General features: G+C 57.6%; 1 protein-coding gene across 4 annotated transcripts in view; it reads right to left on the minus strand.

Annotated features, from left to right (window-relative positions):
- The window catches only part of KCNC4 (potassium voltage-gated channel subfamily C member 4), a 35707-nt gene that overhangs the window by 6515 nt on the left and 14673 nt on the right, over positions 1 to 14519 (minus strand). The window contains exons 3-4 of one of the 4 annotated variants that reach the window (XM_032881505.1): positions 13345 to 13548; positions 7194 to 7555 (exon numbers count right to left, since the gene is read on the minus strand). In XM_032881505.1, the coding sequence (XP_032737396.1) occupies positions 7500 to 7555; positions 13345 to 13548 (260 nt within the window). In that variant the 3' untranslated portion in view covers positions 7194 to 7499. Of the gene's footprint in view, positions 1 to 7193; positions 7556 to 9335; positions 11119 to 13344; positions 13549 to 14519 lie in introns of those variants that run through there. The other 3 variants (XM_032881504.1, XM_032881503.1, XM_032881506.1) reach the window with 3 other exon arrangements.

Here is a 14519-nt window from a genome sequence, read left to right on the forward strand (position 1 = left end):
ATAGCAACCTGGCAGCCGCCCCCCCAAGGGAGGGCCACCATGGCAACAGCTAGTCCAGGAACAGCTCCTCTGGGCCTCCTGGGCCTCCTGGGCTCACCCTTGGTCTTCCCAACAGGCAGCTGGCCGGGCCTGGGCCAGGTGGGACACCTTCTCTCTGAGCTCCTCTTGGGTGAGGTCTGAGGGCATGGAGAAAAGCCTGTTTTTGTGTGTTTCTCTTGGTTATATGATTTGAACATTTGATCACTGATCATTGAATTTGAAGCAACTGTCCTTGGACCTGGGGCCTACAGGTGAGAAACTGGAGGGGTGGAGGAGGTGGTGAGGGGGTCTCTAGGGATATTCGGAATGGAGTTGCCCCCGGGTTAAGGAATCCCAGGCTCCGGTCCCTACAGAGGTCCCCTCAGGGGTAGTCATACCCCAGTGGGCCGAAGCTCTTGAGCTGAAGGCTCAGGATGTCCCTGGAGGAACACTGCCGTCCCACCCAGACACCTGAGCTGGACCAGGAGCTTCAGAGTTCCAGAAAGAGCGCATGCCAGGGGGCAGACTGGCCCACGCAGTTCGTGTTCGTTCCCTCTTCCACACACCCAGCCTCTGTCCCCTCCAGCCTCGTCTTTCCCCTCTTCATCAAGCCTTCATCCCTCCTGCCTCCCTCACTTCCTTCCTTCACTCCCCCGTGCCAGGGGGAGCACTTACCACGCAAGCTGTGCCCCCCTCCCCAGGGGAGCCAAGGTGAATGCGCTCCCTCTGGTAGCTCACTGGTGGGGGAGGGGGTTTGCACAAATTCCCCAAACTGCAGGTGGAAGCCAAGTTCCAGAAGGGAGAGCAGGAAGAGCTCTGAGAGCTCTCCTCTCAGCCTCCCTCTCTCTCAGCCCTCCTCATTATTCTGACAGTTTCTCAGGCAGGAAATGCATAATGTAAAGAGAAGAGCTTTCACGTTCCTCCCCAAGGACTCCCAGGAATGCCCTAGAAGGGAGGTGCAGAAGCCAGCTGGAAACAGCTTGGAGGAAAAGGAGAGGGTGTAGTTCGGCGGCTGCTCATGGCCCGGTCAGGTCTGCCCGTTCATTCATTCATATAATATTTATGGAGCCCCTAGCACTGTGCCGGGCCCCAGGTACTTACAGGGAGGCAGGCAACAGACAAATAGGTCGTTCCAAAGTGTGCTAAGCCCCTGGGAGGAAAGGAGCCTGCTACAGTGGTAGGAGACAGCACAGGGCACTGGAGGGGGCCACTAAGAAGTGACATTTAAGGCCAGAGCAGAGGGATAAGAACTCAGCCTGGCAAAAGGAGTCTGAGAAGGTGGGCACAGTATTCCACTAAACCTGGAAGAGATGGTGCGTGTAAGAAAGGCTCAGCGGCTAAAAGGGGAGAGGCCTGGGTGACAGGGCAGAGGCTGGGAGGGGCCTGAAGAGCCACAGGCCCTTGAGGTCCCTCCCCACCTTACCTTGACAGAGTTCAGAATTTATTCAGATGCCACGGGATCATGAAAGCCACAGAGGGTTTAAGCCTCGGGGACGGGATCCTCCTGTCCAATTTAAGAAGCCCTATCTGGCTGCTGGGAAGAGACGGGCTTACAGAAAAGGCAGCTGGGAGCCAGTGAGGAAGAGTGAGAGATGGAGGGCTTGTGAGGTGTATTTCAGAGGGAGGAACGATGGGACCATAAGGGGTTGGCATGAGGGTGGGAGAGATCTTTACTGGTCTTTCGTGACACTGGAACATGAGCCCCCTGAGGGCAGGGGTCCTGCTGGCCTGGCTCCCTGCCGGTGCCCCAGGATGTGGTATAGGCCTTTGGTAAATAAAGATTTAATGTGTGGTGAGTGAGTGAGTGAATTCAGGTTCGAGAGGGAGGGTTAGCAACGACACCCCAGTTTCTGGCTCAGACTGGGAAGGTGGGGAGCTTATGGTAGCACACGGAGGGGAGAGCCGTGAACTCAGAGCCCAGTGTTGGGTGGGCGAGAGGGGGCCTGAGCGGGCAGGGTGAGTGTGTGGAGAGTAGGAAGGGGAGGGCTGCTGATGTGCACCCAACATGGGCCAGGAATAGAGAAAAAGCTCACTGTGTGTCTGTCCAGTGGACAAATAGAGTTGAGAGTTCTGGGCCCGACCTACCAACGTGGCCGTTGCCAGGTCCTAGAAGGTGTTTCAGACTGTAGGTGTGGACGAGATAGATCACCTAGGGGAGAGTGAGTAGAGAGAGAAAGGAAGGGACCTCCTCTGACCACCCCCTCTCCCCACACCAGGAATTGCTGAGGTAGGGAAGCAGGGACCCTAACTCAGAAAAAGCAGAGCCCTGCAGTTTGGGGAGCCTCTTAGGGAATAGCCCTGAAGGTAAATATGGTGCCTGGGGGTGAGGGTAGGGGTAGGGTGACAGGCTGGTCCCTCAGCCCCATGAGGAAAGGAGAAGCTTCCAGCACCGATAGCCGAAGGCCTCTGACCCTCTGATCTGGAGACCCAACATCTCTCCTCCTGTCTCCCTCTCCTCAGCCCATGATGCTATGGTCAGGCCCAGCTGAGGTCCCAGCGTCCCTGGCAGCACTTGTAGCCTTTAGAGAAACGCTGTCCGGGGCTCAGGTGTGATGACCACAGCCCCAAGTGACTGGGCCATTTCATGGGCCACCTGTCATGTCGATCCCACAAAGGCCCAGAGCCTGGCAAGGAAGGCAGGTGCTCATGGTGATGAGGCTGTCAGAGCCCCAGGAGGCTGTAGGGGTGGGGACTGGCTACACATCGTCAACCCGAGCCGAGGGTGTCAACCAAGTCATCGGCTCAGATGCCCCACAAATGCCAGTCTCTGCCCTGGCAGGCAGCCATGACTGGCTGGAAAGAGGCAAACAGAGAGTCTACCAGGGAGTTACCCACCAGAGTAAAGGGCTGGGAGGAAATTCATGCTGGGAGAGGAGTTCATCCGGGTCCTGTTAGGAAGACCTGGGCTCCGGACCTGCCTGCCCCACTATGGAGCTGCAGGGTGCCACCCCCAAGCCCCCAGGCAGAACGTGTGAGAACCGGAAGAGGTCTTCTAATTCAACCTCCCACGCCCAGCAGATATTCTTCCCACCAACCGTGGCACGTGACCACCCAGGATCTCTTCAAACACTTCCAGAGACGGGGACCTCATATCCACAGGGCAGGCCATTCCTGTTCGGCAGTTGTTAGAAAGCTTCCCTTTTTCTCAAGGTCTGGAAGGACCCAATTGCCAGTGTCACCAATTAACAGAGTCACCTCCAAGGAGGAGCGTAGGACTATGGGAACGGGACGGGGCCTTCCTTCCCTGTTGATTTGGTACGGGGTGCTTTTAATACAGTGCGTGAAATTTGTTAATAGCAAGGAAAACAAAAAGTCAGGTTCTTCTTTATTTGACCCCAATCTGTCCTAACATTTCCACCTTTGGTCCTAGGTCTGCTCTCTGGGATCAGAAAATAAGCTAAACCCGCTTTCCCTTGGATAGGAATCCCATTTCTTCTCCAGGCGGAGCCACTCCTGCTGTAACTTGGTCTCCAGATCGGACCTCATCCCAGTCAGCCCCTTCTGAGCCTCAGACAATAAAACTCAGTGGATTGCAGAGGAAGGAACCAATTCCGAGTTGGGAGTCATGCTAATTAATTAATGACATCCCTTTTTATGTGTGTGTGTGTTGGGGGAGAGGGGGAGTACCACCAGATCCCTCACTTCCTCAGTCCTAGGTTATCTTTAAAAGGGGAAAACAATACCTTTGCTAGCACAATCAGTTGAGATGAAAGAAATGAAAAACATTAAAAGCGCAAATCCCTACCTACCCTTGGGGTTCTGACTTAGAAGCCCCATTCCTTTTAAAAAGCAGCAGAGCCTTGGACTCATGGAGACAGACGGCTTAGGTTCAAATCCCATCTCTGCCACTTCTCAGCTGTGTGACCTTGGAGAAATGAACCCACGTACTGTGCCGCAGTTTTCTCCATGAAACAAGAATGGGGATGCCAATCTCGGAATGCCTATTTAAGGGCATTGGATATATCAGCCAACATTCCGTAAGTGTTAGCTGTCTGGTGTTACGACCCCTACTCTGCCTTCTCCACGCAGAGAGAAGGGCTTTACCGAAATGAGGTTAATCTGTAGCACTTAGCTGGAAGGAGAGGCTGTAAACCAAACTGGGGAGGGCTACTAGGGTAAGTTGTTCCACAACACTCTCCTTGCCCCCAGTATCTGTGGGCAACGGTTCTGTGCTGGGCACTGCACCCACGGCCTTAGAGGCGAGTTCCCTGAGTGCTGCCAACAGCTCGGTGAGGTGGGCGCTCTCCTTACTCCCATTCCATGGATGAGGAAACAAAGGTTCACAGGGGTTAAGTGACTTGCCTCAGGTCACACAGCTAGGAAGTCACAAAGCCAGGACTCCTGAGTCTGGATTAAAGTCCTGGAGCCAGGGGCACCTGGGTGGCTCAGTGGGTTAAAGCCTCTGCCTTCAGTGCAGGTCATGATCCCAGGGTCCTGGGATCGAGCCCCGAATCCAGCTCTCTGCCGGGCGGGTAGCCTGCTTCCTCCTTTCTCTGCCTGTCTTTCTGCCTACTTGTGATCTCTGTCAAATTAAAAAAAAAAAAAAAATCTTTAAAAACAATAAAATAAAGTCTTGGAGCTAGGACTCCTGAGTCCAAACAGCTGAGTCTGTCTGACTCCCCATGTCAGTCTTGGACACCCGTGTCCTGTTCTCTTGACCAGCTCAGTAATTTGGGATCAGGCACTGCTTTTTGAGGAAGGCACTGCCTTTCCACCCTGACCGCACTGCCCGCTGTTTCTGTAAGGTGAGGCAGGGGGCTGGTCTGTTCTCTCCCTGAACTCTCCGCCCCTGTATGCCACCCCTCTCCCCTCCAGAAGTCTGTCATCAGACGGTCACCAGGGACTCCAGCTGCATCTCCTGGGGTCCCCTCAGGGCCACCCTGGCAGTTGGTACCCTTGGGCTGTTTGCTGGCCCTTGGCCCCTGACCATAAAATGGTTCCACTCATCCTCAAAAAAACACAACAAGAAAACAACCATTTTGGACGTGGGCCCTGATGCGTAATATCATTACAGAGCCAGCAGTGCATCCCCGCCCATTATCGCCCGGCCAGGCTTCTCTGAGGCGAGCCTGGCTGCAAATGGCTTTCTCCGGTCTGGGGGGGGCCCTGCAGCCCCCACTCACCCTCCATGGCCGGAGGAGATCTTATCTTTAATTGACAACTGGCTGCCTGCCATCGTTTTGCCTCAGCTGGCTCCGGCTCCAAGCCCGATTTCCTCTCCCACTTCAGGAGCAGGCTTCCCCTCACTTCTTCTATCCCCTCGGCTCTGCCTCCCTCGCCCCTGCCCCCTGTGACCGGACATGGAGGAGAACTCAGAAGTCTGTGCAAAGGCCTGAGAGCTACAGCAAAGTGTGAGGAGGGGACTAACAACTTGCCGGGCACCCATCGTGTGTCATGTGCACACTGAGGGCTCCAGGCCAGGTCTGGACACTCATGGTGTCTGAAATGGGGGCTGTTGTGATTCCCGTTCTCTCCAGTCCGGGAAACAGAGGCTCAGTGAGCCGCCCCAAGTTACCCAGCTAGCACATGGCGAGCTTTGAATCCAGACATTGAACTGAGGCCCTGGGCCTCTCGCTTCTGCCTAGAATAAGAGAGGGTGAGGTGGACGGACACACGTCCCCAGATGTGGCTGCGTGGCTTCCAGAGTCCAGTGCCAAATGAACACGCAGGGCCCCCTCTGCTGTGATTTCAAGACGGTGACAGCTGAGCGTGAAGCTGCACGCCTGGGAGTCAGCCCCGCAGGTGCCCCGACGTGAGTGATCGGGGAAAACCTCGGGAGGGGCCGTGTGTCACCACTACATACCATGACCCCCATCCTCTCTGGGCCCAGGATTTGATCATTCCCCACCCCTCAGTAGTCCCAGATGTGCTGTCACTCCCCTGCTGGCCTCAGTTCAACAGCCACCCAGTCGTCACCGTGCCTTGGGCATCCCCAGGGCCTTAGCCCACATAGAATTAGCACAATTGCTGGGAGGAGCCCCTCCCCCACAGAAACAAGCAGGAATACAGGGGCACTCCTTCCAAACCCCTCCGTCCTTCCAGGCTATGGTGGGGCTCAGGGGGCACCAGCGGAGACCAGAATGCTGGGGGTGGGGGAGCTGGGTCTTCCTTTCCCAACCCCAGGCAATCCTTTTTCCTCTCTGAGCACTCACGTCTAGCTCTGAGTGCAGGGGTGGTGAGGTAGCGATGATTCCTGGTGGGGGCGGGGGCTGCCAATGATAGGAGTGTGCTGCATTTCTCGTGTTGGGATAGAAGCCCAGGATGTCCCCGCAGACACAGAGCCAGAAAGGAGAGGCAGAGGCAGTCACTCACGGGAGCAGCAGGATGCTCCAGAAGTTTTTATTGGGGCTCAAGCACGGCATGACAGTGGGGGACATCCAGACAGGGCGGCAGGGCCCAGCCTTGGCATGCCTCAGACACACACATGACGGGACAGCTCTAGAAAAGGACTGACCAACACTAGGAAGGGACAGGGCGGGAGGTGGGGGGCGTGGAGTGGGGAGGGAGGGCTGCAGAAGGGGCAGAGGCCAAGGTCGAAGGGGTCACCCGGCCTCTGCTATTGCACGGTCCTCTGGCCACCGGCCAGGAAGTACAGTATTGCAACTGGTCTCCACTCGCCCGAGGCATCCCCTTCTCAGACCCCTGAGCCGGATGGGCAGACAGACCCCTTCCCTGCCCGTCTGCCCAGCAGCATCTTTGAAAACAAACGGACGAAGGGGACAGAACAAAAACTCCCAAATAAAAAAAAAAGACAAAACGCCCCTCTCAGTCCAGGACAGAGGTAAGGGGGAGGAAGGAGTGGAAGGAGTAGCCAAGGAGCCCCTGGAAGTCCCCCCCAAATTGAGGTGAGGGTGGGAGGTAGAACCCCAATCTGGGGTGGGATGGGGCTAGTGGGGAAGTGGCCCTGGGGGGAAAGCAGGCCTTCCACAGACCACAAGCCACAGGAGAAACCACCCCAAGAGGGCAAGTCTAGCCTGGGATCCCTCCCAGTGGGACTGGCTGTTCCCAGACGCTCTTTTCCTGGGACATTCCACATACGTGTTCAGCAGAAATAAGGAGTCAGTGAAGGGGAAGGGGATGAGGGTGGGGGAGCCTGGGGGTGGGGCCTGGGCTGGGGGAGACACAGCCTGACAAAGAAGACAGACCACCAAAAGCACGTGCACTACACACGAGAGTATAGTATGTATGAATATAGACGCTATATGTGCATATATATCTCTTCAATGTACAACAGACAGAACATCGGGCCCAGATGGCTCTGGGCCCAGAGGGTCACATGGGAGGTTTTCCATCAGTCCTGGGCAAACAAGGATCTCTGAGTCTTTCTCAGCAAAAGATTCTTGCCAGGGTTCCAGAGTTTCCCTAAGCCTTGGCTTTCTGTCTGTCTGCCTGCCTCTCTCACGTTGGTGCCGCTTAAGAGAGGGTGAGGACTTCAGCCTGGGCATAGCTGGGCGAGAGGGCGTCTCGGCAGGTCTCTGTGTTTAAAGAGCACAGGTGTGAGACACTGGGACGCACGCTTTCAGCTCAACATTGCCTTCTGGGGGGGCAAGGAGTTCAGCAAAAGAAAGGGAGAAACAAAGAATGAGATGTTAGAAGGAAGCCAGCTGCTGACCCACAGCCTGTGGGCTAAGGACTAGGCCAGGAGCAGAGCTGGAAGGCAAGGGGACCCAGGGCGAAGAGGCGGGAAGCACAGGGATGGGTCAGGGAATGGGGTGAGCCCCTCCTCCCGCCCATAGCTGCCTACCCAGAACTAGGCCAAGTGACTCCTAGGTCATGTTACAGCTTATCTCCATATGTACTCAGGTAATGAGCTCCAGGAATCCCCAGCCTTCAGGTTGTCACAACTTCAGTGCAGTGGGCAGGAGGACCACAGCCCTGCAGCCTGGCATGGAGGCACTGGGGGAGGTTCCTGGCATGACCTGTGGTCCAACCTGGGCTCCCACACAGCTCCTGAACCCCCACAGAGCTCCACCCGCCATCACCAGCTGGGGTCATTCCACTGTCCCGGGGGCTAGTGAAGAAGGTCCCTAAGTGTGCTGCCTTGTGGTGCCTAGCCCCTCTTCCTCAATCTGGCAGAAACAGAGTTGGAGCAGCTGGAGGGTAGATACCAAAGGGGAAGGTCAGGGAGGACCCATGTGTCCATCTCAGGAGACAAAGCCAGAAAAAAGCATCTTATTGAGAAACCCAAAGCTCAGTGAGCCCTTCTCGCCATCCCATCCTCAGCCTGGAATGTCAGTGGCGTGGGCCTTCCCTTCTCCTACTTTCCCAGCACTGACACAGGAAGGGCAGGCAAGGAGGCTGCCATGGGGGCAGGGATTTCAGGGTTATACTCTGGCCAGGGCAGAGGAGGCCCCCCTCCCAGGGGACTCTGGGAAAGGGCAGCCCAGGGGCCAACAGGTGACTCCTGGAGTCCCAGCCCTCAGGCTGGTATTCTGTCTCCCCTCTGACTCCTGCTCCTATGCTGAATGGACTCCCCCCGCCGCCAACAACCCTGGTTTCAGCTCACAGCCCAGGGGAGGAGCTCCTCCTCAACGCCCAGGGTTGAGAAATGCCTCTAAGGTTGTCAGTAAGGTTAACAGCTCCTATCTGGGCTGCTTCCCTGCTCTGCCAGGACAGCGTGGGCCCCAGCTGTGGGGGAAAGGCTTCTCAGAGACAAAGTAATGGGTACAGGTCCAAGTCCACATGCAACACAAAGCAAACTGTGCTCTCAGATTATAGGCAGAGGAGAGAGTCTTTCCCTGAGGAGGGAGGCCCCAGGTCTGGATAAGTTGAGGCCTGGGCAGGCAGCCACCTCCCTAGGCAGGGCCCGGTATACAGTGGGTCTCTATAAATCGAGGACTCACTTTGCCCCTTCCCAGGGCCCAGAGGTCCTGAGAGGTTGCTGTGGTGGATGGCCTACTTTGCCGTCATTAGCTAGGTCCTGTGTTTCGCCAACAGAAGCCAGAGAACCAGTGCGGGGACAGGCAGGAGCCCATCTCCCAAAGGCACAAGGGGCTCCAGCCCAGCACTCCCATATCATGTTGCCCAAGGACAGCTGTACCCACCAGAGGGGTGCCATGAGCATGCCCGTCCCTGTGGGAGGGAAGAGAGGGAAAGAGGAGGTGGGTGCCGTGGAAACTTGGACTCCTGACAACTTGAGGGCCGTTTCAGAAATAGCCGCTTCAGCTCCCTGAGCCAGGAAAGCAGGCCCAACCACAGAAGCGCTGTGGGGCTCGCACAGAGCCAGACACCAGGTCCCCGCTGGGGCCAGGACCCCAGGGCCAGGGACCCCTGCTGGGACAGGACTGAATCTGTCCTCACCTAGAAGCAGCTGGACTCTAAGCCCCAGCTTTGACAGGGCTCCTAGAGTCTCCATCCTGCTCCACACGGCTTCCCTGTCCCTGTCACTTGAAGGGGCCTGTCCCCTCTTGAAGGGTGGTCACATGGATGCCCCCATATTTTCTCACCTCTTGGGGGTTCATCTCATTCTGAGAGCAAGCCAGAGACAGGCCTCATGGACCACAGCAGGGTTGGGGTATCCCAGGACCCGCTGCAGACTTTTCTGGAAGGCACATTCCTGTGTCTGCCCCAGGCTGAAGACAGAGGGCACTGAAAGGGGGGTGGTCCTGGCAGAGGCTTTTCACAACACCCAACTCTCATGAAATGATCTGGACTTTCTGCCCAGTTCACCTTTCGGGGGCACCTCCAGACTCCCCGGCCCCCTGCTGAGTCCCTGAAGGCTGTCTTGCCATTCTTACCTTTGCCCACCCTGGAAGGAGCAGATATGGACCTTAGTCATTCCCTCTCCAAAGTTGTGTAATCTGACTCTAAAAATTGCCAGGCTCCACTGTCAGGTCTAATTCCCATCAGGTGAAACAGGAATGTCTTGGCTGAGGCCTTCTGGGGTCCTGGGACAGAGGGGGCCTGGAGAGCCTCCCCTGGTTCACTGCTAGAGAGGGGCCCCCTGCAGCCCAGCCCCGCCCTGCCTGGAAGTGACAGGGTGCTTATGCAGGAGCGGGAGGAGGTGGGATTGCTTCTGTCCCCACACTTCCCCTCAGCTGCCCCTGCCCAGGGTGCACCCCTGCTCCCTCAATGACTCACACACCTGTTGTGCTCCCGGGCTCATTAGGTAAATGAATACACTTAATTATAGAAATTAGATGAGTCTCCGGCTCTGGCAGCCATCCAGAGCGCAGAGGCTGGGTGGGAGCGGCAGGTGACTCAGGCAGGGCTGGGAGTCTGAGGCAGCAGGAGGAGGAGGGAAGAAAAACTCGTGGAAGCAGAGAGAGCAGCGCGGGAGAGATACGGCTGCTGGGGTGCAGATGGGATGCCAGGTTCTGCCGCCACAGGGTGTCACTTCCGGGAGGAGGGCATTCCCATGCCCCGGCAGCCAGCCAATCTTGGGACCCTAGGGACCCCACCTGCATGCCAGGCCAGAGCTGGAGAGCATCAGGCCTCCTCTCCCAGGGGCGCACCGCTCCTCTGACCAGCCAGCTCCCTATGCACCAGCAGAGATGGGGCGCCTGCGGGACAGCCTTATTCTTTGCTGGTCTAGGAGTAGGATGGACAGACAGACAGACAGAGATAGTCAGTCGCAGGCTGGTTACCGACTGAAGGCCACGAGGAGTGGAAATGCATTCCCCAGGATGAAGGTGGGACTCTGAGGGGAGGCAAGGCTCAGAGGCACAAGTCCCGGAGGGCAGTGGTGGGTAATGCCAGCAGCTCGGGCTCAGGCCAGACACCAGTGCAGGAGGAGCCCTGGGAGTAATCTCCCCCTTGCTCTCAGGCTCCAGAGCCGAATGTTCTGGGGAGTTGGGTGCTGTGGGGGAGAGGCTTGGGGGCCCGGGTTCTCCTGCCTCCTGCCGGGCTCCCTTGGGCCTACGGAGGAATGAGGGCTGGAGGGCATGTGAGCGTGGCGTGCGCCCAGATGTGGGGAGAGCCAGGGGCACGGCTAAGGGCCAGGGTGTCCGGGTGGAGGGCTGGTGAGAGGGTGGAAGGGGTGGGAGAACAGGAGCTTTCTCGGAGGATAAGGTGAGCTGTATCTCGATGCCAGTGGAGACAGCCCCAGACTGGTTCCAGCTGCTCCTGCTATGCTGTTTAGACTCCGGGATTTTGCACAGCCTTGGTGAAGAAAAGGCACATGGGTCAGAGAGGCATGGCCCCTCATCTGAGCAGCTCCGTGGGATCCATGCTCCAGGAGGGCCCTGTGGTGCACGCAGCCCCACACTGGTTGAGGGATCTGGCCTGCCTGGGGAAGGCTCCCTGACTTTCCCTGAGTTCCAGGTCATCTGGGCTCCAGAGGACAGACCTCAGGGCCCCCACAGCTGAGCTCTGCCCTGTCACTGTCCCCAGGTAAGCTCCCCTCCAGTGACTCAAAGACCCCATAGCCTCCAGTAGCCCTCTTCTCCATCCTAAGCAACCCCAATCAGCACCAGTCCCCTTCCCCCCAGGAAGTTCACACTCTGATCCTCAGGCAGCCGGAGTCTAACCATGGGGTCTGTGCCCATGGCTGAAGGAGACCCGGGCTCCCCACTCCAGCTCCTACACGGAGCCTGAATGCAGAGAAGGGAGGCACGGTCTGGCAGGGGGAAAGTTGCCGAGTGCTTCCTGGGAGTTTGGCGATGCTAACTGCCACGCTTGCTTAGCAGGGCCTGTTTCCCAGCAACCCACCTGTTCCTTCTCGAAGGTCACTCTAATTGGCTGAGCTACATGCTTGTTGCCAAGAAGCAGTGTGGAGGCATCTTGAAAATAAAACAGCCGGGACACACAGGCACCCAGAGGGATCTGGCGCTGTGTGCGATCCAGACTTTCCCGCCCATGCACACACACGTGCGACCCCGGCCCTGGGTGTGACCCACTGCAGCTTCTTCCACGCTGCCACTGAGCCCCTCACGATACCAGCAGGAAAACTGCGGTGCTCAGCACTCGGCTCAAGTCCTACATGGGAGGTGGGGATCCCTCCTGCCCCACAGGAGTACCTAGGGCCTCTGGGCCGTCTCCTTCCAGCTGCCAGATGGCTTCTCCTGCTGCTGCCACCCAATAGGACATATGTCCAGCAGAACAGGACACATACCCCTCAGGGCCTGGTTAGGGTCACAGTGCCCTGGAGATCCCATGGGGACAGGGGCCAGGAAGGTGCCTTGCAGGCTGAAATGGGCAGGCCAGGGGACATCCTTGGAAGGACATAGGCATCCTGGGCTAATCCCGTAGCAGCCCCTGCCCCACTTCATTCAACCCAGATTTGGTCTGGAGCTTGGGGCTAGTGAGAAGTTTGGCAGGGGTGGAGGGAGCAAATTTGGCTAAAAGAGGGCAGATTAAGAAGTGGCCTCAAAACCCAGGGACAAGCTTTTTTTGGGGGGGCGTGGGGGACTCAAGGTTTATCCCAGAACTAAGTTTTTAGGCAGGTTATGTCACAGGAACAGAGCAAAAGAAAAAAAAAAAAGACAAAAAAAGGATCAGGAACGGGGCAGGAGCACCTGCTCTTGACACTCCTATTCTCAGCCACTACTGGCCCTCAACCATCCTCGGTCATTTCTGACCCCCTTTTGGCAGGAAGGAATCCCCAGATCCACCGCCCGGCTTCTGCCCTGTTTCTGCTGCAGCCTGGGGCCTGCTGGTAGAATTTCAACCTTCCCTTATGGAGAGATCACGCTACTTCCCAGAACCCCGGAGGGGTTCCTTCAGAACACACTTCAGAGGGATACACATTCCCTACCTACTCCTACCCCAATCCTCATGTCCTGGTCACCTTCTGGCTCTGCCTTAAGAGGCCTGTAGAGCTGGGGGGGGACCCTCCTGGGCTCTTGCGCCCCACACCCCCACCCCATGAGGGATGGCAGAGATAGGGCCTATGCTAGGCTCTCCGAAGACAGCATACCAACAGCTCATTCTTACCCTGACTCCTGAATGTTGTTGCCATCTCTCGGGACTACTTACTTAGGAAATCCTAGCTGTGTTTCAGGGAGGTCTAGGGAAAGGGTGGCTGTGACCCTGGGGAGCCAGACCTCAAGGTCGCAGCAGGCACCAGAGGGAGAGGTGGTGATAAAATGGAGGGCAAAGGCAGGGACCCCTGATTTGGTATCCCCTTACCCTCTAGCACTTGTTTTTCCCGTGGGCAACTGGGGTGGGTTGTGCTGGGCTCTGTGTACCTCCAGGGGATGGCCTGAGGCCTTTCTAATCCAGGGACTGGGAGATCAGAGTACCCATCTTAAAAGCGGGGGCACGTCCAAGGCCGAGGAGATGGTGGCCAAGGCCTCAGGGGAGGAGGGGACCTCAAGTTTTGCAGGGGACACTGGGGAGACTCAGCTCCCCGGGGGCTCCCCACCTGCCCGGCCTGGGGAGCCATACCTTTCCGGACACTACCATCGGCACAGGCATAGTCCCCGGCGCTGAGCAGGAAGCAGGCGGCTGCCTTCTTGTTTTTGTCTCGGGGGCCAGAGCGTCGCAGGGCCCGGCGCTCCTCAGGGGTGGGGACAGAGGCCAGGGGCTGGGTGAGGCCAGCTCCCTCCTCATCTGACAGCACCGCATTGGCATCACCGTTCTGCTTGGAGTCTAAAGGGGGGCAGACAGAAAGGAGGCTGAGTGAGGGGCTGCCCAGGCCTTCCCCAAGGGCTTGCCTGGGGTATCAGATCCCGGACCGAGAGTGTCACTTCCCCGACCTGGGGGGCCTGGCATCTGCCTGGGAGGGCCAGGGGCAGGGGGCAGGGGGCAGGGGCCCTGCCTCCTTCTCAGCCTTGGCCTAGCATCTTTCCCAGGACACGGAGTTACAGATACCCGAAGCAGGGGTTCCTAAAATCTGTCTGCTGAGGGCTGCTCCAAGGGATTAGCCTGAGGCAGGTGGCAGACTGCTTCCTCCTTGGGTCTGGCTCAGGCTGACACTTGGATGAGTTTGCATTCCGTCAGAGAACGCCTGGCTTGCTGGGATGAGGGCTGGCATTGTCAGGGTTAAACCGAGAAAGTGGCTTCCTCGGCCATCTCCCTGGGCCCCCTGAAGGCAGTTACTCTTGTTCACTGGGCATCTAAGGCAGAGTCGAGTACCTGAAGGATTCAGAGCCCTCTTCTTGGGGCTCCCCTGCCTTGGGAAGACCCTGAACTGGAGATGCTCCAGTGCAGCTCCCACTGCTGTGGGCTTCTAGCCCCAAACCCCCGGCCTCTGTCAGGCAGCAGAATGGGGGTGCCCTCAGCTCTGGAGAGGGGCCTGCTCGGTCTAAAGGCAGTGGCCTCAGCATCGGCCACAAATGCCCTGACCATGGCCAAACGGTTAGGGTCAGGCTGAGGCATAGCTGATGGGGCCGTGGTAAGTGTGCATTGAGGAGCTGGTGATGGGCCTTAGCCATTCTGACACTAGGTTTCCCTCTGAGCTCTGAATGGGCCTCGGGGTACAGCTGAAATCCCCTGGGGCACTGGCTGGGAGATTTACATTCAGGGATCAGGGAAGGGGGTACCACTTTGGTGGGGGAGAAGGGGGGAGGCTGAGGGGTCCTGTTCCATCAAGGTCTCTGGAAGACCCAGGCCCCCAAATG

This window comes from Lontra canadensis, unplaced genomic scaffold (assembly GCF_010015895.1).
Source record: "Lontra canadensis isolate GAN:19392208 unplaced genomic scaffold, GSC_riverotter_1.0 scaffold75, whole genome shotgun sequence".
Taxonomy (NCBI): domain Eukaryota; kingdom Metazoa; phylum Chordata; class Mammalia; order Carnivora; family Mustelidae; genus Lontra; species Lontra canadensis.